At 38.2% G+C, this 23,462-nt stretch overlaps 1 protein-coding gene across 8 annotated transcripts in view; it reads left to right on the top strand.

Moving 5' to 3' along the window:
- Window positions 1-30: 30 nt before the first annotated feature.
- CPEB3 (cytoplasmic polyadenylation element binding protein 3) overlaps window positions 31-23,462 on the top strand; it is an 80,399-nt gene continuing 56,967 nt past the window's right edge. For 4 of the 8 annotated variants that reach the window (XM_048310711.1, XM_048310710.1, XM_048310705.1 and 1 more), the window contains exons 1-2: window positions 31-174; window positions 8,127-9,034. In XM_048310711.1, coding sequence (XP_048166668.1) covers window positions 120-174; window positions 8,127-9,034 — 963 coding nt within the window. In that variant the 5' untranslated portion in view covers window positions 31-119. The other 4 variants (XM_048310709.1, XM_048310708.1, XM_048310707.1 and 1 more) reach the window with 4 other exon arrangements.

Below are 23,462 nucleotides of genomic sequence, written 5' to 3'. Positions count from 1 at the left end.
GCTGTAGTCCTGTCCTAGTCCCGCCGCGATCCCACCGCAGTCCTGCCGCCGCTGGGAGCTGTAGTCCCGCCGCCGGCGCGGGTTTAAAGGTCCGGCGGGGCGCTCCCCCTGCCCTGCCCATGTCTCTCCTCGCCGCCGTCGCGCAGTCGCTGCCCGGCTCCGCGCGCGGGGCAGGTACGGGAGCGCGGCGGGGTGGCCGAGCGGGGTCTGCGGGGGGAAGGTCCGCGCCCGGCGCCTGCCGCCCCTCCCCCCCCACCGGCCGGGACCCCTCACGGGTGGAGGGAGGGAGGGAGGGAGGGAAGGAAAGAGGGAGGGAGAGAGAGAGAGAGAGAGAGAGAGGGAGCGAGCGAGCCTGGGCCGCCTGTTTTGCCCCCTCCCGCTCCCGCAGGGATCCCCTCGGGCAGGAGCGTCCCTCATTCCCTGCCCTGCCGAACAGGTGCAGGCGGCCCCCGGCTCTGCTTGGCCGCCGGGCCCCAGGACCTGCCCCCAGGGCGGAGGGGACCCTGCCAGGTGCCAGCCCTGACCGGGCTGCCCAGAAGGGCGGTGGCTAGAACGGCGGAAGGGAAATTAATCCGTTTCAGTGGTGGTGTTGTCAATGACAAGGACAAGCACCCGGCGCCCTTGTAAGTGGCACTTGGTGCTAGATGGAGGCCCGGTGACCGCTGGCTTCTGTGTGCAAGTGGGGTGAGGGATGGCACGGCCGGTGGTAATGGCAACACTCTCTTTTGGGTTTGTTGGTGTGCTTCCAAATGGGAAACAGTCCTTCTAAGGTGCTTTTAAAGTTTGTTGTATGTTCAGAAGTCAACTTAGAGCATCATAATCTGAAAAACTGGAAATTTAGACGCTGAAGAGCCTTAATAGAGCAAAGAGGTGGATAGCACCTGGAAAGAAGTTGCCTTTCCAATTATCTCCACCATGGGTGTCTGTCTCCCGCCCTCACGTCATGCTCCCCGAGCAAAGTCAATAGCCTGTTTTTCAGAGGCAGTTCTGACACGACAGATTCTTGGAAAAATTAGTTAGTAAATATCAACTTCTAATTTTCCTTTTCAGGTTATATTTTTAAAGAACAGCTCTTGTAATAAATTTTGCTATATGAAACTAGTCCCTGTACCTTGTGTAAATTACGCTGCAGTTGCTGTTCAAGGTTGTAATTTACAGGGCCAAGCCCAGAGTGCAACTGTGCAGCTGCATCAACCTACAGCTGTTCTTGGTTGAGATCAAGTATTTGTATGTATGTGATAATAGACATCAGGTGGAATAGGAAGTCAAGTTTAGGGAATATACTGGATTCTTTGACTGTGCTGCCTTAGCTAGGGACTATACGGTCTGGTTTTGAGAGTCTTTGGGGAGAGAAAAGTGTCAAAGTGTGTATAAAACACCTGGACTTGGACTTGTAAGCAGTATTATGTGCATAATAGTATGGGCATGTATAAAAGTTGGAAGGGTGTTGTTTATTTTCTAATTGCTACAAATATCATAAAGAGGCATGCTGAAGTATTTACAGAGATGCAAATGTTTCTTACAGGAGGAATGTATAGAAACAGGTAGGAAGAAGGTACCGACATCGTGTCTCAGAAAATTTATTTTGTACTTATTCTTGGGACCATAAAATTCAGTGTTGCTGCTGCTGTTGAGGAGTGTTGGTTGTACAGTAGCCTGAGTAAACCACATGGGCATGACCTCCTGGAAGAGATCCTAATACACAGTGTCCCAATTACAGCTGTCCATGGCATGTAAGAACAGTATTAGATATCAAGGGTTTCTGGTTCCTATTTGTGGTCTGGACTAAGCTCATTGTCTATTGGCCAGAACATTGAGCAGCTAGGCTAGCCTAGCTTAGGTTTTTTATATTTATTCTCAAGTGTTACAAATAGAAATAGGGAAGCTGGTTTTATTTCTAGGACTATGTGGTTTGTGCAATTTCTGTATTTTTGCTTTTGAGTTGAAAGGATATGCTAGTTGCCTGCCATTTATGATAAAGGTCATAGTGACTAATAATGGCTGTGAAGAATATTTACATGAAGAAAATATTCTAATTTTTTTTCCAATCATGAAAAATAAAAACGTAATAGGATACATAAAAGCATAATTGGACAAGCTTTAGTGGTTTTAAACTAAGAGGGTAGATTTAAATTGAACGTAAGGAAGAAATCTTTTACGATGAGGGTGGTAAAGCACCCTGATGGTGGCATAGGTTGTCCAGAGAGAAGGTGGATTCCCATCCCTGGAAGCATTTAAGGTCAGGTTAAGCAACCTGATCTGGTTGAAGATGTCCCTACTCATTGCAGGGAGGTTGGACTAGAGGAGCTTTAAAGGTCCCTTACAACCCAAAGCATTATATAATGGCAGACCCCTTAACATCCCATGAATAGCTTAAAGATTCTGAAATGCAAAAACCCATTTGTGGAAACTACTGGACAGCTTGGGGTATATGTTCTTCATCTGCTCTTTCCAGAATCAAAGCGTGATCCTAAAATACATATATAACCAACTGCTTTTAAATTTGAAAAAAACCAGTTCCTTATTCCCAGACAGAGCAAGAGTTGTCATTCCATCCTTCTCTATTCTCCTTAACAAGACTGGAAATGCAGCTGCTCTATTCAAATGCTTGTTTTATTCTCCCCTACAGTCTCTTCCTTCACTCTCCCTCATCCCCCTTTTCTCTTCATTTTCTTTCCACTTTTTGTTCTTTATGCTTCCTTCTTTGCATTGGCAATTTCCACTATAAATCTCAGATTGCCTCTTGCATTTTTTTCATTTTTAAACTATTGCTTTCTATGTCATCCCTTAATAGATCCTTCTTTGTTTCTTCCTTCTGTTTCTCTGATGTTCACTGCACTCTGCCTCACTCTGTCGTCTCTTACCTGCACCTGGTAGTAAGTAGCTACATGTGAGCTGAGAGAGAACTCTCCTGGGAGCAGGCTCGGTTTGGCCACTGCAAAGTGAGGGAAAGTGGCTGCTCTTCCTGGAGGTTTGCCAGAGCTCAGCTCCCGGACACTGATTGGAGGTAGCAGCCATTTTGAATTAAGTAAAACTGCACATTTGAAGGCAAGTACAGAACTTAATGAAAATCACCAAAAGCAATATAAGCTATTTAGGGCTTAAAACTGAGCCCTAAAATTGGCTATCAGATTTACTGCAAAATATCAACTTTTAAAATACTAAATGGTTTGATAAAAAATTTATACAGATTTAAGCTTAATAAAGAAGTTGACAAGCAATTACTGAAAGAATTACATGAGGTAGATTAAATATACATATATGACTATTTCAGTGAGGCCTGAAAAAGAGGAAAACAAGACAAATAAAAAAGGAGCTGTAGAAATAATGAAGGAACTGTACCTTAATACAGTTCCTCTGACCTGACAGTATTAAAACTGTTGAAATTATTCACTGTTTTCAACAAAGCTAACTAACCCAGCAATATAGGAGTACTCTATTTTGGCAAATCTAAATGCTAACGGTTATGATAGTAATATGTAAAATTAAATTATAAAATCAGGCATTTTTCATCTACTTGGTTCCATTTTTTTAAAAGATAAGTAGCCCTCAATTAGGCTAAAATGAAACTAATTAAGCTGAAAAACATGTTTCTACAATAAAACTTGGGGTTTTTTCAGTAGCATAACACTTCATTTTAACCTTCAAGCTAGTTGGAATAGTCACTTTCTTTCAAAAAGACTAGTATGGTTTGTTAGTCATATGAGGCTTAAAGAGGCGTAAATTGCTTCATAATGAATTTCTTAAAATAAAAATACACTTAATAGAATGTTAATGGAATTAACTTGGCTTATTTGGGCCTTTCTTACATTTGTTTCTTTGGAACTGGCCCAGGTCAAGCAATTCATATATCAGATTGCATTAAGCTCGTGTGTTCTGATTCAGCTGTCGTTACTATCTTTTAATTTCCAGTTACAAGAAAGTTGGTTGCTAGAAACAAAAAATAATTGTTTTCTGCTAGTGGCTAGTTGATCAAAAACTGCCTTTACATCTTGATTTTCTTTGGTTCTGGAGTGCTTTTCCTTATCCTAATGATTGATCTACCAAGTGAAACTGTCCCCTGGGAAGAACTGACAGAAACAGTGTGGTCCCTTGCATGTGAATCCTCAAATCATCTGAAAAGCAATAACCCACAAGTAAATAGGGACATAAAGGAGGAGCATAGAATGCCTAGAGCCAGCCCTGTGATAGATGGGATAGTTCATAAAATTAAGTGTTTTCAATTGCTGCAAGAAGGCAGTTTTGCTGCCTTTAATGATTCAGAGTAGCACAAACAGGTTAGAGCAAGTGTTGAGAAACTCTTAATTACAGCGTTGATTTAGGGCAGGCAGACCATACAGTCCAACATAAACAGAGTGCAGAAAGCAGAGACGTAAGTGTTAGAACAACTCTGTTTCAGCTGCCCTAATTTATCTTTCTCAGCTTTAGTCATCTCTCTTTCGTGCACAAAGCTATGCATATTTCATCCTTGGAAAATCAGCCTGCACTTTTATAAAACACTGTTATTTTCACACTTCTGATTTCAACTATGTATTTCCATATGAGCATTACTATTTGGTCTGAATAATTAGTATTATGAATTACCCAGAATAAATATGCAGAATAATTCATGGACTAGTGCAAAACAGAACACCAAGTGCTAGTGAATGAAATTCTGAAAACTTTACCTGACCTATATTAATGATCACAATGTTAATATCTTATGAGAGGAACTTGTGTCAGGCTGTATATTGATGTGGAGGCTGGAGAGATAGAGATGGTGGGTAGTGAAAGGGAGGGAGGTGAAGTGTGACACCACGGTGTACAGAATAGATGTTAAATGGGATGTTAAATAGTAACATTCACACCTTTTTTTTCTGATTTTTTTCTGAACAGCTTATTTTTTTGGTAGAACTTTCAGTGTAGTAACAGCATAGTAATGAAAAAGTTGTAACTTGAAAATTGGAAACTGTTCAGATAGTACAACTTTTCACCTGTGTGCTGATTCTGATTTGTTTTTAAATTTTCATACCCGACCTATTTGTGTTTGAGTTTCAGAATATATTTAGAGATTATATTATGACACATGATTAGTTAATATATTCTTCAGCTAAGCAGAGTGACACAATTTCCTTTGTATTAACTGTAAATTTTATAGCTAGTGTGAGCTTATAATTAATTTCTTATGCTAAGAGTTTGTAAGGGAAGTTTGGAAGTACTGTAACTATTTCTTTGTCTAGCAGTTGTTCTGAATAGGTGGCTCTTTGATCTGGGCTTCTAAATTAAACTGTTTGAAAGCTCGTATTTAGTTAGTCACTTTCAGCTCAGTCTGACAGATATTTTCTCAGAGCTGATGATTCAGATTGCAGCAGTTTTCTCTGGGAAGAGGGAGTGTGCACTTTTTTTTTTCCATTTCGAGCTCTCCTCCTTTCAGAAAGCGGCAGTGAAATGCTATCTATAGCTAAGACTTCAAACCCCATGATTCCTTGGGAGAGCATGCGCTGAAAGCTTCCACTTGTCAAAGTGCTCTTGCCAGACTGGTCGACTATTTGTCATATACCAAACCTGAAAGAAGAAAATAAATATACTGTCCTTTTGTTGATCTTTAAATACAGAAAATCCAAAGGTAACTGTTCCTTGAACATTTCTGTGTTGGCTGCGTGGGTTTCTGCATGCAAATGGAGCTGGTATTGCTATGGGGTTATAGATTTCCTGTACTGGATTGTAAATTGGTAAAAATACTTACACCAGCAAATAACCAAAGAGTACTGCATACTAGTCCAACATTAGACATTGGCTGGCCTGTCTTTCAAAGTCATTTATTAACCAGTATTTTTTCATTTGGACTGGCTTCATTCATTAAAGGAAGGTCTTGACCTTGACAGAAGGGTTGAGCTGTGCAGTGATTTTTGCCTTTAAGAAACAATATGGAAGGGAATGTGAATCACAGTCCTTAGGATAAAGTTCAAAACCAGCTAGCCTAAGTCAAGGTACATATTTGAAGCAACTGCTGTGCTAGCCACTATAGATAACTGGGTGACTAATTTAAATATAACTTTATTGACGACAGAATTTTAACATTTCAGTTGCTATGTTTTTCTCTCTAAAAGTATTTTTATACTGATAGCTCAGAACCAGGGGAGAGGGATACACATGATCCTTTTCTCCCTCTGATGTGGAGTCATCAGTAGTTTTATGTAGCCTTAGGAGTAATAGCGATGCGGATAGAAGTGAAGCTAATGGAAAGTTACACTGACAGAGCTTGGTATATTGTGGTTTACTGCAGTATTGCTTTCAAATGCCTTGCAAGATTTTCTGCACTCCCAGCAGCAGCAGCAGCGCTGCCTGGAACAGATGCAATGGTTTACCCCGTCCTTAGGAGCTTAATGTTGTCTCACAGCATGGTCTGCTCAGGAAGCCTTGCTGCTCGCTTTACATGTTGAACTGGAAAATAAGGGGGAGCATAAGCAGTAACTTACTTGACAGCAGAAACCTCTCCTGACATACATTTTAACTAAAATGTGTGTGCATGTCTCAGAAGATATTTAAAAGAACAAAAAACGTAAGATACACCTGGACCCTCTGATGTCGGAAAGGACAGTGTTAACAGTTTCACACTTTGCCACCTTTCCTAAACAGTTAATTGATTGGCTTTACATTGTTACATTACAAAAACAATCCTAAAAAAATGCAGTCTTAGGCATGTAAATGTCATATGATTAACTGAATAGAAATGCAGTTAGGTATTCAGCGATGGCCATCTTTGACATAGTTAATTAATGTAAGTGATTTGGGGCTCATTTAAAATACTTTTGAGATTTAGAATGATCTCTTCAATTGACTAAAAGCCTGCAAAATGTGGAGGTTCCTGTTGTGATTTCATACAATTGCTGTTCATTGATGTTTGTATTGTATTACTACTATTGAGTCTCAAAATAATAATAAAATCATATGATCTGCCCTGTTTCATATGAAGCACCTTTTCTAGCAGATATAAGCCTCAACCATTCCACATACATTTCCTTTCTAAAGTTTAAACTTATGTATTGATTTAGGAAATAATTTGCATCACTAGTCTTTGTCTCGTGCATATAAATATGTTTTTTAACATGCAGCATGTCTATATTGTAAGTATTTCGACTTCCTCTGGTTTTATATTTCATTTGAAAGCATCAGAAAGATCATAGTCTAGTAATACCTCCCCGGTCTGCTGATTTTGACCTTATGTTTTTCTAATGAACAAATTACCGATGATTTCATATGCATGTGTATAAATAGAGCGGGTATGTATATAAATAGAGCGAGTAGATAGCTGTACCTTCAAGTAAAGGACTGCTTTGATGTAAAATAGCATTTTACGCGGAGAGATCGTAAGGTCACCGAAGGCAAATCTAACACCCATCGGTGGCTTTGTACACGAAGTGTCTCCGCCCCCCCGGCCCCCCTTCCCGGCTGTGCCATCGCCTCCGCTGCCCGGAGCCGGCGCGAGCTGGGCGCAGGGACGGGCAGGAAACGATTGTGCAGCGAGGAGCCGCTCCCGTGTCGGTGCGAGCGTCCGTGTGCGCTTTCTCCCTGATAAACCTCCATCGCTGGAAGCTTGCTTGTTAATTAAGGAAAATCGGTACCCGGCTCCTTTAAAGGTCCCCTAATAGAAAAGGGGGTGGAGAAGAGCGAAGACTGGTGTCTTTTTAACCTTGCTGAAGGACGCAGCAGTATTTATTGACGTATGCAAATAACCAGGGGGAGGAGGTGGAGGAGGAGGGTGCTTGGAAAAACAGGAACCAGAATCAGTTTCTCATTGCAGGGTGAGAGCTCTGAGTTCCGGTGTAAGAGAAAAGAGACGTGGCGAAATTGCTGTATATCTCTGCCCTATAAGCACATCTCTCATTTAGACTGAAGGGAAACAAGGCATCAAAAAGGGTGAAGCATCTTAAAAAATATTTTAAAGGCAATCTAGCACGATCAAAGGTTACATATTCCTAAATGGGGGAGGGGGAAGATTACGGCTTTGCCTTGCAATATGCTGTAGCATAGTACTAGCAATAGGACGAGATTTTTGGCTGGCAAGTGATTAAAACAGACTGGTTTGTGGTATGAATGACAATGTTAATAATCTGTCTTTGTGGTTTTTTCCCCTACTGTTTCAGCTGCGCAAACCATGCAGGATGATTTACTGATGGACAAAAGCAAAGCCCAGCCCCAGCAGCAGCGGCAGCAGCAGCAAGATCCAAACTCAGCAGAAGCCCCCTCTACACCCATCTCGTCGGAGACACCCAAACCAGAAGACAACAGTTCAGTGACTAGTATCGGCACATCGGCTCCTTCCCAAAATAGCAAGGAGAAGATGCAGATGGAGTCTCCCATTTTGCCTGGCTTGAGCTTTCACCAGCCTCAACAAGAACCTGCAGCCGGCACCTCCTTGTCTCCCTCGTTTGGCAGCACCTGGTCTACAGGGACCACAAACACGGTGGATGATAGCTTTTTCCAAGGGATTACTCCAGTCAATGGGACAATGCTTTTCCAGAATTTTCCACACCATGTCAACCCTGTATTTGGTGGCACTTTCTCACCTCAGATTGGCCTAGCTCAGACTCAACACCACCAACATCAGCAGCAGCAGCAGCAAGCTCAGCAGCAGCAGCAGCAGCAGCGGAGGTCACCTGTAAGTCCTAATCAGGCACCTTTCGCCCAGAGAAATGCTGCTTACAGCCATCAGCCCATCATGACCAGCAAACCGTCTTCCTCCTCTGCCTCCTCTTCTTCCTCCTCCAGCTGGAATAACCATCAAAACGCGGCTTGGAGTACACCTTCCAACCCTTGGGGTGGGCTGCAGGCTGGTAGGGACCCTCGAAGGGCAGTTGGAGTGGGGGTTGGCGTGGGAGTGGGAGTCGGCGTACCCTCCCCCCTCAACCCCATTTCACCCCTTAAAAAACCCTTCTCCAGCAATGTCATTGCCCCTCCGAAGTTCCCACGGGCTGCACCCTTAACCCCCAAATCCTGGATGGAAGACAACGCGTTCAGGACGGACAATGGCAACAATCTGTTGCCTTTTCAGGTAAATGACTACATGCACCTTCTGCGTGGTGACAGCTATCACAAATTTGTATTTTTTGTAGGGCTGTGTTTCATGTTACTGTTCTGAGTGGCATCTCCATAATTCATATTTGCATCAAATAGTCACCTTATATGAAAACAAGTGGGGTTGAACGTAGGGAGTGCATACACAGAGATTTCCAATTCTAGCTTAAGGTTTAAAATCCCATTTTTCTTGTAAGTTATTGTTAAGTGTGGCATATGGGGCTTTTTTGTTGTTGTTTTTTGCTCTTTTTTTAGCATCTGAAAGGTAGTAGCCTTCATGAAAAACAGGTTCGGCAGACTACGTTCCCTTGGTGCTGTGTTAGAATTTTTTTTGTATTCTCCCATATGTGAGAAAGCTGAGATGTTGAAATTGCTGGCTTCAGTTTTCTAACTGGGCTGTTAATTTTAACCAAAGATGCTTCTTGACCTGAAATTCAGTTAATTATTTTATCACCATTGCAATAACTAATTGTCCTTATGTTGTGGTGGGATTTAACGGGGAGTCTGTTCGCATAAGGTATCCGTATGAAAAGCTGTGTACATCTAATACGTACACCCTGCTGTTAAATTCACAGTGGACGTTTTGAATACATCTCGAAGCAGCGTGGGTGTGTATGGAAAGAGTGGTGTATCTGTCCTTTCCAGTAAGGAAATGCCTAATACAATTGACATGATTTAGAAATGGCAGGGAGGTATTGTATAAAATGAACCATTTTATGCTGTTCAGAATATTTGCAGAGAAAAGAGACAATAGGACACGACCTTCAGAGCCATATTGCAATGGAGTCTATTTACTAGCTACATAGCTCTGAAATATTTAAAGCTGCAGTGCCCTTCACTGTTTTTTTTTTAATCTATGACGACAAAGCAGATCAATTGCAGCTGAAACTGGGCCAAATGGAAGATTTGCAATTTTAATGCAGAATGAAACCTGTCATGGTGTGAAATCCATTTTAAGTTGAAAAAAAGCAGTGCTTGCACTTGCAGTTATATCTATACTAGGTGAAGTGAATCTCAGACTTTTTCTAGGTTAGCTGTTTTGGTGTCAGACAAGTCAAAATTTTCTCCTTTGAAATACAGTTAAATCATTCATATATGCTTGCTCTTTAGGTAGCTGTTTCCTCAAGGAAGTATGATCTCTCAAACATTTTTAACTTATCAGTTTGGTAAGAATAACATTTAGATTGACAGTTTTAGAAACACAGTAAAAAAAAAAAATCAAACAAATGCACCCCCACCCCCATAATTTTAGGAGACTGTTGAAGTAAAATATATGCACTTTCCAGTCCCATTCAAAGAGGACATCTTATAGTCAGCCCTGAAATTTCATTTTGCTGCTTCATTCTGTTTAAAGGGAGAGTTACAATTTTTTTATTGGTTGCCCTAAATGAAGGTGGAGTGGCTTCTGGTGAGCTGCTGGTTAATGTCTCTGAAGCACTGAAGGCTGGAGGAAGATTACACTTTAGACACAATATGCCTGCTGTAAATACTGTGTTGCACAGAGCACAGCACCACAAAAGCTAATAGCTCCCAGTCATTTTTTGGGAGTGGGAAATGTGTTTCAATTTACAAGTATTCTTAATGGTCTACATGTAAGACATTACAAATTTTGGTATATTTGAATTAGTAGTGAAAACAACAGTAAATGGTCTTATTTCTGTGGTTTGCTTAGTGAGATACATCTTTAGTGAATACAGAACTTTATTATTGTGACTGTAAATTCTTACAAATTAAACTGGCAGATAATTACTCATCACTAGGAAAAAAAGTAGCTAACTGCTCTTGAAGAAAAGTTCTTTTGATTTTGAAATTAAGCTTTCAAAAAGCTAAAGTATTAGCCAATATGTGAATTTGGAAACTTGTTTTCTTTTCTGTGAATTTAACGTGGTATCTTCACGTTCAACTGAAAGCAAATGCTTAGGCTGTTCTCAGCACCAGCTGGTATAGCAGTCTGATTTCAGAGACACAGAAAACTTTTTTTTTTTTCTATTAGGCTCCTTTTTTTTTTGTACAAGCTGCTGAATTTTGCTTATTAAAAATTGTAATCTAGGTTAATGTTGATTGCTGCTATACTTAACAAAATGCCAAAGACATCTTGAAACCATACTATTGGTAGAAGGCAACTGTTTTGTTTCACTGATAAAAATGAAATTCAAATTAGTCTAAGAGTTTAATATTTGCTGCCAAGGTTCTGGTTGTCTTTTTTCTTTTTCCCCCCACCCCGAAATTGGGCAATATGTTAAGTTCTGCTTGTCAGCACTACCAAGTAGTTCTGGCAGGTCTATCCATGTGCATCTGCCACCCTCCATAACTGCGTGGTTTTGAGCTACTTTAGAAATACCTTCCAGTAAACTTTCTAGCAACACACTTAGGCACATTAGCAAGTTCTTCATGTTAACCAATTTTTTTATGTTAAGATTATGAGGCTTTGTAAGAAAAAAGAAAACTATTAACACGTTCACTGTTTGAAATAACATCAGGGAGAGCTATTTTTACAGGTCTTTGCAGTGATCACAAATATTAATCAGAAAAGGTCTATAACCAAGATCTGTATTCTGAGTTATAATATTTGAAGACAGGTGATACTCAGCTATTGATATTATCTTGTTCTAGGAAAAAATGTTCAGCTTGAAAATGTTTCTCTTAAGAACATGGATATAAAGCAATATGCTAGGTATTTTCATCCCTTAATTTGAGTAATACTTTAGTGCATCTTGTATGTCAAAACCAATTGGCGTCTGTCCCAAGAAACTGTGCTGCAGAACACATCAGAAGGTTTAAAATACCACTTGGTAGGAATTCTGCTGGTGTTTGCCTTGTGATTGGTGTTGAAAAGCAGCAAAAATGCTTTGAAGGAGACCACACTCCTATACTTACTGGGGAAAATTGATTGCAATGTAAAAAAATCTATGGAGATACAAAGCTGATAGTTGAAAGGAAAAAGAGAAGTGATCAGTCTGGAATGGAATGTAATGTAGCAAGTAAGAGTTGAAGACAAGATCATGGGAAAAGATGTGGAACTAGGCCAGATTGGAAATACAAAAACATGGCCAGTTTGTTCTTCTGAATATTCTTTGGCTTCTGAGTGGTTCAGGTGGAGGGTCTCTGACTGTCATGTGGCAAGCAGTCGTGTTGTGCTAGTATGTTAGGTGATCCTCAGCTCTGGCGTTTGAGGCTGACATTAACTGATTGTTCCTGGGACACCGTTCTCACGGCAGCGGCTCAGTTCCATTTTCCAGCAGAGTCGTGAGGCTTGTAGAGAGCTGTTGTCATCTTTTGCTTCTGAGCTGCTCCCACTATTCTCTTTCCCTTCACTTCTCTCAGGTAAATACTGTATTTCTTTTGGCTTTTGGCCATGTGAAGATAGTGGGACACAGCTTGTGGGTTAGGAGGATTGTTCGTGCCTGAAATAGACCCTTGGAGGCAAGGATAAGAAATTCTCTTTGCAGGGAAGATGGAGAAGGAATTAAATGTTTGCAGACCAGTATTCTAATTAAGTATGTCTACCTTGTGGATTTTTAATTATAGCAACACTGTAACAGTTTTCCAGAAACTGTGCTGAGTTTTGATGTTTTCCCAAGTAATGTTCTTTGGAAACAAAAAATGCATTGCAGTTTGTGCTCTGAAGATTCTGGCATGCATCAAATCGTTCTTGGCAGCTTTACTGATAAATATTTTTATAGCAGAAATAAATAAGGTGGTGTTTATTGTGTATAAAAGTTTTAACATGCTATCTTTTGCAGGGAGACTGAGAAAGAATTTTTTTGGGGGAAGTGTTTTGGTGTGGCCTTTTTTTCCTCATTGTTTTCAATTGGAATTAGTCTGGACCAGATAAAATTATAAGCTAAATATAGAAATTTTATAAAACTTCAATATTTCATATTTAAACAAAATGCCAATTCTAACATGCAGTGAGTTTGTGTTTAAATATAAGTGTGAATATATGTATAAATACAGAGTTCAAGTATTGGAACACTCACTAGTGTAACAAAGTTTTGTATTTATGAGTAAAGGAGTTTTACTGGCTAATACACTCTGGTGACCAATTTTAAAAACTGTTTTTAAATCTAGAGGGGTTTTTTAAAGTCAGAAATAGTTGCATGCAGTAAGTCTATTTAAAGATTAATTTTTAAAAGACTGTATTTCTTTAGTATAAATCTGGCATTCTGGGCTCTAGCTTCTTGTCAGTTTAATAGGTAGCCCCACTTAGTAATGTTACTGTTACCTTAAAAACTATTTCTTTGCATGTAGTCCAATCTTAATTTTTCGTGTGTGCTGATGCACATGTCCTGACAACCTGCAACTTTGTGGACAGAAAAAAAAAAAAAAAAGGAAAGTACCTAGGTCTGCTTTTTTCCCCCCCTCCACCTTTCTTACATGCTTCTGTTGGTACTAGCACTATTTGTAGCTGGATTCTGAATACTAAAATGTGGGAGCACATATTGTGGTATCTCAGTAGTCTTCCAGTGTAACAGATACAAGTAACACGTGATGTTCTAGTTTATTAGTTGTGAGGTATTTTACAATTTTTTGTTCGATTTTAAATTTGATTGAATTCTAAATGTCTTCATTTTCAAATTAACTAAAACATAGTAACAGTACAGGAAAAAAAGCACATGGCTGTTTCATGTTCAAAGTATGATGATTGAGCACTAATTGCTTATGGATTAGAGTTTTGATTTTAAGTAACCAATCATCGTTTAGCTGTCAGAGTTAGTGAAGGCAGAGCGAAGGTCTGAGTTCAGTAGGCAGCTGATACTCTGATGAACTCCGTACATAGACAGGACTTCCTTAAAAACATTAAAGGTATTAATATCAAACGATGAATCAATAATTCCATCTTAAAGATTTGATAGAGGATTTATCTGTCTTTGGGAGGAATGGTAGAAGGGAAGGTGAAGGGCATGGCAGTTCATTTTGCTATTTCCCTTCTAGGATCATCTCTCCTAGTTTTCATCATTTTGCCTAGGCTGCTTTTGTGAATGGAATGTAAGAGGAAGAGAGACCTGGAAAAGCAGTGTTTTCAGGTTCCAGTGGTTTTCAAGGGGAAAAAAAGAGTTTACTGAGTGAATGATGAGTATTTCCATTTGTTAGCAGTTGGTAAAATAGCTCTCCTTTCATTAAGGTCACTCGTGAGTAATTCCTAGCAGACCTATACTAAGGGGAAGCTAAAATATAGCACTGTTTAGTTCAAAGTTTGAAAGTGATCTTAAGCAGTACACACCTGAATTTTGCTTCTGTTCTATACTTTGCAGGTTTTAGTCTATTGTGATATTTTATACGTTCTGTACCTAAATTTAGGGTACCATTGCCATGTTTTGTTTCATTATTTTTTTAAATTTAGTTTTTCCATGTTTCACAAAAGCATTGCTTTTAAGCAATTGTTAGAATGCTGCACGTACTGATACTAAGCAGTTGTCTCAGTAGTTAGAAGAAGGTAAATTTTTTGTATATAGAATTAGATCTTAATTTGTGTAATCTTTTTATTATTACATGCAAATTTTAGAATTTTAAAAATGCAAATTGTGAAAGATCACAGAAACTTTGCTTGTGTTTGTTCAGACTTGGTCAACATTTTCATTTTCATAAGTTTCAGTTATATGATGCTGTCTTTTCCTACAAGCTATGAGTAGCATTTGTAAATCACAATTCATTGATGCCTTCCTTTTCCTCCTTGTTGTGGACAAATGGCTCTGTCCCTTTCTTGTATGTTTCTCAAGCTCATTCCAGAGATAAAATCGTCAATTTTTCTAAGATCTTACAGGAGAGAAGCACTGTGCCAATCAGGATAGATATTGATCTGCTTTGTCACAACAGTGTTAGAAGGGGTGATGTGAACTCCATTCTACAGAGGTAAACAAGAGGCGCAGAGTTTGGGAAATTAATTTTCTTCTCAATGCTATCTGAGAAAACGAAACATTTGTAGTTTTTTTCTGAAATACTTAGAAAACAGGTCTTTGAAAACAGAACATCCACTGCAGTCTCTTAAGTTTGCTGTTTGTGTGAACCTCAAATTAGGCATGAAAAAGTGAAGAAAACAAATTGTTTCCTGTGAAAACTTTTAGTTTGCGTTACATACCAATTACTCAGAACTAAGAAATTTTCATCAGGGAAGAGAAAAGAAGCAAAATATTTAATTTCTTTAATTGATACCCATTTTTTCTTCAACTGTGTATGTTGTTCTCTGTACATCTTCCAGGTTCTGGAGAAGTCTTACTCCTGCTTTTCCTAATTCTTTTTTTCTAGATGGCTTTGCAAAATTTGCAAGAATTTGCAGCAGTTTTCTTTTAAATTCCTAGAGTCTAAATAAACTAGTTAAGCAAAACTACAGATTCTGTTCCATGTTAGGGTGATAAACTTCACATGATTCATCACCCAAGTGAAGAGGCTTTTGATCAAGTCAACAGTTCTTTGTTCTTGGTTAACAAAGTTAATGAAAGTTGTGTACAGAGCACCAACTGTCAATGGGTTTCAGTGGGCATGGCCCCTTTTCTTTGTTTTATCCACCCTTGAACCGTTCAACTGCTTTCAAACATCCCTTCTATTTCTTCCTGTTCCTGATTTTTGATATTTTTTTTTTTCAATGAGGCTTTTCATTTGAGTTGGCCTCCCCTATTCCACATTCTGTGTCAAAGCTTCAGGTTACAGAGGAAGGCCCAATAAATCTCTTTAGTCATAAGCTGAATCATGTTCACTTAGTCCTGTGCAAAATTAATAGCATGAGGGGTTTTAAATAGGTTGAAACAAATTCAGGGAGAATGGAATTTCCAGAAATACTGGCTAGAAGTTCTAAATTCTAGAAATTTAGACATTTTAACTAAGTGATAACTTAGTGTGAGCATGCAGAACTGGTTTTCTTTCCCCATGCCCAAACCAAGCTTCCAGAATGTGTGACTTGGGGTAGATTTTCACACAAATTGACAAAAAACCACTTCTGACGTAAATGAGGAAAGCATTATGGCTTAATCATGGGCATTTTTAATATGGTTTTGTTTTATGTCATAATCATAAGTGGATGTTCTGGTGAAATTCATCTTTCCTACATAGAAGAATTGTTGTGAAGGTGCTCATCTTAAAAAGATTCATCCCAAAAAGTTATTTTTGGCAATGCTGTAGTTAACTTAAAGCTGATCTTTTAATGAGAAATACCAGACAACAAAGAAATTCACCCACTAAAGCTCTCTGGGTTTTATTCTCTGAGTGGTAAAGGCTCTTTTTTGCAGGTAAGACTCATTTCCTACAGAAAGTCTTTGGAATTGTACCTTCTTACGGAAATTGCTGAAATAAAACAGAACAAACATTTTGTTTTAAAACACTTGAACAGTTAAATATTGCTTCGGATTAAATGAAAATTCCTAATTCCTTGTTGAAAGTTGCTGCTTTGTTCTGCTGAAGTATCTTGCTTTGTGAAAGAGATGTGTTAAAAGCATTAATGAATTAACATGGAGGTAGCTAGTGTTACACCCATTTACTGTGTGACCTCTAAATTTGTAAAGGGTTACCAAATTACTAATGTATTAACTGATTGTTAGCATGTTAACAGATGGCTTATAACCAAATCTAATATGATCTATTGGTGCCCTTAGTAAGCATTAAGGTGTGTAATAATCAAGTGTGTAAAATGTTTATAGCACACTTTGTGGGTTTGAAATTTTTTTAAACTACTTCTGAAGATACCTTTTAGTTTTAAATCACGATGCCCACAACAGTTTGACCTAATTATTTCACCTCACTAAATAATTATCTTGCTCATGTATTCTCTCCAGGATCGTATTGTTTCTTCCTGTGACAATTGGGGAAAAAAAAAAAAAAGAGAACAGAGAGACCTCTCAGAGTAACTGAAAGGGTTTTTCTTAAAACTCACAAAGCCTGAAGTAGCAGCTGACTGTGCAGCAGGAAGACTAAGACAGAACAAGAGAGTAGAGGAAACAAAAATCAGGAACAAGAAAAAGTAGGACTTTTATAGTACAGAATGAAGGGGAAGCTATGGCATTTTCAAATGTGGCAATCCAACATGACAATATACTCATTCACTTTCTGTGGATGAGAATTTCTGCAAATAAAATCTTGCAAAGTTTGGACCAGATTCAACTTTTAGTGGAAAGGGTCCTCAGGTGGGTGGCTCCTGCTACTTTTGGCTGCTGCTAAGTGAAGCTATACCTGTGACTTCTGAGTAAGAAAATCAGCCATAATTGCCAGCAGATTTTACGAGTGATGTTTTGATGCAAGTTTCTGCACACAGTCTTACCTCCCTTGTCTAAACAGGAACACACTCTTCTGACATGGTTTTACAAAGTAGTAGATTACTTATATAAGAGGTTTTTTTCTTGCTAGGCAAGGGAGAAGTACCCGATGTTGTGTATGCCATTCAAAACGAATTGAAAATTGATTGTAGTAAATTTTAGAGGTTTTTTGAAAGGCTTCACTTTGTATAGAAACTGGAAAGTTTTTATGCTATTTCACTTGCACAGTGGCCTTGTTTGAATATAAACTTGAACTGGTGAATGTCTTAAAATATAGCTCAGTCCTTGGCTCCACTAGACATGTAGAGCAAGGAGAATTAATTTAAAAGAACAAATACAGTGAAAATAGCTTTTTTTATGAATACAGGTGTGCACAGATGCATGTGGCAACCATATGAGATGCATGGTTTTTCAAACAACCTATAATTTTGTTACCTTTTCACACATAACATTTGTAATTGTCTAGAAATCGACTAAAAAACTGGTATTTCTCCTTTCTGTGTTATTCTTTCTGGTTGATGAGGTTCCAGTTTATAGGGAAGATTGACTCCTTGAGGTCATGACCTTGTATTTAGTGCTATTAAATATCAGTCTGCTTTGCTGCAGTTTTTCAGTTCTTTTTGTGTGATGAGCTTATCTCCTCTGGGTTGATGATATCTTTTAAGTATTATTATTGTTTTTACTTTAATAACCAACATTACTCATTTCAAGTATCTCAAGTGATCTCAACAAAACTGATCTCAAGATTTGCCTTTAAGAAACTGCATTATTCACTTTCCTTTAGCAGATTCTGTTGAGCACTAGCAGTTCTTTCCCATTTTACAATTTTCTTTCTTACCTCAATTACACTGATTAGGTTTTTTTCCCCATTTACGTGGTTACTTTGCCTGTAGCACCATGTGAAACCCTCTGTGGAAGTCCTCATTAGAACAGCATATCCTAATCTTTCAAGACCCAGGAATCATCTTTTCCAGGGTATTGCATCAGTAAAGCATAATGCTACATTATTTCTGCACTGTATTTCAAAAGAGAAGAAATCCTTGAATTTCAGTCATAAAAACTAGAAACAGTGTTTGTCATCTATAGTTTCATATCCTGCTTCAGCTATTGCTGAAGTTCTTTCATTTTTATTTTGCTGGTCAGATACATACAGTACTGACATTGTTAGTTGGACTAGCTTTGGTGGTTCCACTGACTGCCTTTCTGACTCTGGCTCCTTTTGATTACAATGTTGCCATGCACCTCATCTGTTAGTGAGTTGGATAGATGATGCTGCTTTCTCTTACTATTTATCTGTCTTCTCTGTTTACCCTTGTTTACCTGATATTTTCTGTGAATGTGAGGACCAATTATGGAGGCTACATTATTTTCTTCTGACTTCTTTGGGTGTTTTACAACTTTTTTATCAGTCTTGCTAGAATTTTTTCTAGACATTTGTTGTCCAAGGTATTCATGCTGACCTTCTTACAGTTTCCCTGAATATACATAAGTGACTGAACATCCTGGTTCTTTCCTTGTAGCAGCATTTTCTTAAGATGCCTGTCAGTTTTTATTACCTTGTGGGGAAAAAAAAAGGAGAATTCTGCAAATCAGGCAGGCTTTTATCTCAAGACATTTTTCCTGTCTGGAGCAATCTTTACTGAATTTGCCACGTGCTAATCAGTTTAGCTCTTATGATGTAAAAGGAGAGTGCTTTTCTTGCTCCCATGAATATGGTTTTCAATTTCTGCATAAAGGTTTCCTTTTGGTTAATTGGCTGTTCACACTTGTGTATCTTGTAAGTGATTTCTGAATTATTTTAATTAAATGCAAATGTGCAGCAGTAATTTGAATGCATAACACCTACCTGACAACACAACTGCTTATGGCCTCTTCTTATCTAAGGGGAAGAATTTTTTATTCTGATTATTTTAAAGAATTTAACATAAGTATTCAGGCACTTTATACATGATACAGTTAGTTATTCTTTTCCTCATATCCTGTATGCCTTTAAGCCCCTTATGTAATAAAAGATGGAAGTATGCCCAGTGTGATTCTATTACTATTTTAATATATTATCACATGAAGTAATATATTTAATAAATTAATTCTGAATTTATTATTAAATTGAGGTTTTTTTCATACATGGGATGATTCAGTATTTGCAACTGGAAAAATTCCTTTGTTTATAAAATTTAATCTGAAATGAAATTGCTTGCATATAATTGATCTGAAGAGTTGCTTCTAATTTAAACATAATTTTGGATTGGGATTTTGGTAATTTTGCAGATGATCAAATACTTAATAGCAAATATTTTTAAATTAGGGTTTCTAACATAATGACACTTTAGGAAAAGGTTTGCCTGATATCTCACTGGCTGTACAGGAGTCTTCAACTCATGTTTAGAAGTAGGCACACAGCTTGAGAAAGCCTGTAGTTCTATTTCCCTTACAAGAAGGTGCCTGAGACAGCTTGGAATTCTGTGATCGATTATGTCCTTGATAAAGTCCCAGGACGGACAACATTTGCTGCCTAACTATTCTCAATCCCGTTGGGAAGAAGGTGACAGAGTGGATTGTTGTGTGCCTCAATTTGTCATGCATATTAATCATGCTGTAATAGCACAAAGTTAGGACTTGGGTAGTTCACATGAATTGGTAATTAATTAGTAATTAAAAGTATATTGCACCTAATAGGTTAAACTTTTTCTTTAAATCCTGCTGGCTGCAAAGTGACATCACACTGCAAAGGTCACCTCCTTGTTTTTCATTGTGAGTGTTTCTGGCCTGGTTCAGGCCTCTGAGTAAATACTGGTGAATGACCCCAGTTCCCCCCAGCCCTTACGAACAATGATCCCCACTATACTGTTTCATGTTCTGAAATGGAACATGACTGTCCTCTCTAAGGGTAGTTCTCCAAACCTGTAGGTAAGGATCTTGTCCTGTGTGAACAGATGAAACGTGGTACTTCTCTTTTGTTGAAATAGCTGCTGGAGTTCTGACACGTATAAGATTTTTGTCAGGAGGCACTCTTTCCTGAGCACGAGAGAAATAGAACAGGAGTGTGACTTGAAATGTGCCAGTTAGATATTATTTTAGTCACATTTTTCTTAAAAGCACAATGAGTTGGGGTGAGAGACAATATTTTATTTGTCATCAGGCTTAAACATTTCAGTGACACTTTTTTTCCCCTCTTACCAATATATTCCTTGTCACTGATGATCAGTAACTGTAGACAAAACCACTGTTTCAGAGAAATCCTTGAGTCTCCTTTGCTTGGTGGCCACAGTAAATGAAGCTACTGGGCAATGGTGCTCAGACATCTGTTTGACAGTGATTACTTGTGTTCTTTTCTATCTCCCATTTTGTCTCATTATGCTGTCATACCATGAGACAGTCTGTAAATCTTTGAGGCAGTAGCTTCCTTACACAGTATGTCTCTACTCTCTTTTACATACTGTGGTCCAGCCTGAGAAGTTTGATTATTCAGATCCTTTCACATTGTAGCATCCCCAGTACTCCCTCCTCCCTTGCATCTCTGTAGTGCTTTCATTTTGTGATTTGAGGTTTGCACTTGTGCTGATTTGTCTGGCAAGGAGTTCTTAGGTCAATGTTAGTTTTTCCTTGCTATGGGACACAGGCAATGTTCTACTGAACAGAGCAGTAGAAGCCCAAAGGTAGCTTATCAGTGCTGAACTCTTGCACAGCCGGCCAATGAACCAGTTAAATTATGTCATTTTAATAGCTCAAGGGTATAATGAATGGGCTTGTAAATTCTACTGCTGACATCTTTTTTTTTCCACTTGCTTGTTTTAGTGAATTGATGGTCATCTTGGATGTAACTACTTTAATCCTATATTTTACAAGTGTTAGAACCGTTTGTTACTGGAATCAGTAACTATAATAGAAAGTGGATACATCAGCTTTCTGAGATGCATTCAGCAGCAGGACTGATGAGCAGATTTTTATCTAAAGCATCACATTGAACAAAATATGACTAAACATAAATCCTGTCACTGAGTGCTCAGTCAGTTGTACTGTCTGCAGATCATTCCCTACAGTAGTGTATTGGCTGAAAAAATAATGGATGTTTTGTTGATCCTTCTGATTTTTTTTTTTTTTTTTTTGGTGGGGTTTTTGTTTGGGTTTTTAAAATACATTGTTTAATTGTTTTCATGGCAAAAGATGATGTTTGAAATATTAATTGTATTATATTATCATATTTCTGTTTGCCAAGATGGTAGCAAGGCAAAAGATGGTGTTCCCCATTGGAACATATGACTCTTCATGCTTTACTGTCCTTGAATGGAGAAATAACACTAGTGATCATGCAAATAGTATGCTTGGCATATTATAAAAATCTGTATTGGAAGAATAACTTAATCAGTTATCACCTCTATTTAGGAAAATGCAGGGCAAATTCAATTACTTTCTTCCCCCTACTTGGCAAGCAAATATTGAATATTCTGGAACTTGACAGGATATTTTGTTTAGTCAGAACGATGCCAAGTTGTATAGCAATAAAGACTGAACTTTCTTATATATATTTTGAACATGTATTAAGGGTGTACAAAAAGGGAATCTCAACTGCAAAGTAAAGGGACATTAGACCCAAATAACATAATTTTTATTAGTTTTTGTAATTCTATATAGTGCTGCTTGTATCTCTTCCTATTTCTGTGCTTTTTAGTTAATCTGAAAATAAAAAGTACAAACATTTCACTAAAAATTTTTAGAAGTCAGAATTTGTAAAGGGTTGAAGTTTGAATACAACTTTACCTTTCTTTGTGGAAAAATTGCTTGAGTAGGTCAAGTTTTCAAGGCTTTTGGATTCAGTCCGAGTTCTTGCATGTTAACTATAAACGTTTATGTAACATAGACAAGGTGACTAAATATTAACTAGAGTTTTGAAATGTTATTTTTCAAATGACATGGAAATGTTTCCATAATCTATATACAGTTAGATATTGTTTTATATTTGTATTAAACTTCCTTATTTTTCTTAGAAGCCTTCTAAATAAGCTTAAAAAAATTCACCTTTTGCCCAGTGAACTTCCGAACACCTATGAAAATAAAATGTGCTACAGTTGGTAATGTTGAGAAAAGACAAATGTATGAGAAGTTGATGTGTTCTCTGCACATTTCCAAAAGCAACAGTAACATAAGAAAACATTCCCCAATTTGTTCCAGTAAAGGGACACAATAAATCCAGCTTAGTTTACTACTACCCAAAATTAACTGGAAAGATAAGAAAGAAAGTGGAATTCAAATAAAATTCCATTAAGACTTGATGTTAGTAGCTATGCTTCATTATGGGCATAGACAAATTTACCCTATTGTTCCATCCTACCTACATTTTATGTCTTCTTATTTGTTTTGGTTTATTCCATATTTTTATTAAATCCAGTATAAGGAAGAACTACTGACATTTCTGGTTGTTCCAGTTCTGTGTGCATCTGGGTTGTCAGTCATGTTGTTGTTGGCAGCATTCCAACACCAATCTGCAAAGGAAGTAACACTTGCTATTTACAGGTTTTTTTCTTTTGTACAGTGATAATTTTACTTTACCATGTGACCATATTCCTCAGATTTCCTGTATTTTGAAAGACTTTTGAAAGTGGGATTGCATCCCAGCTGAAGCTGTGAGAAGTGAAGGGCTGCCCAGCGAGCATTTAGAGCATGCTGTATGTGATTATTCATGTGCACCATCATGGTATGTTGGGCATGTCCCAAGCTAAACTTCAGAATACTTTTTCTTTGCAGTTGTTGGTTTTGCTGTTTTGAATTGAGATACTGAAACAAGACAAACTTGTTTTCCTTGTGTTCTTAGTAATAACCTGTGCTGCAAGTGCTAGAACAGAGTGAGCGAGCCCTGTTTGAAACAGTGCTGGCATTTTACCCTGTATTTATTCAAAGCTCTGCTTCCATTGACTTCAGCTTTAGTTGGCAATGCTTAGCAATTCTGTCCAGCCAAATCCAGGTTTATGTTGGGCACAGAACAAAACACAGCAGTGACCCCTGTGAAGAAGTTTGCATTGATAGGAAAGTTGTTTAAGCCGTAAGAGTTGTAGCTGTTCCCTAGATCTCATTCTTCTGATCAAAACACTACGTGTAATGTCGTAGGCTCTGATGGGTCCTGTGAGACTCACTGGAGTTGTGGTATTCTGGAAACAGTTAATATTT

Source organism: Corvus hawaiiensis, chromosome 8 (genome assembly GCF_020740725.1).
Source record: "Corvus hawaiiensis isolate bCorHaw1 chromosome 8, bCorHaw1.pri.cur, whole genome shotgun sequence".
NCBI classification, from domain to species: Eukaryota; Metazoa; Chordata; class Aves; order Passeriformes; family Corvidae; genus Corvus; species Corvus hawaiiensis.
Note: the sequence above shows the minus strand (reverse complement) of the source record. Positions and strands in the feature narration are given on the sequence as shown.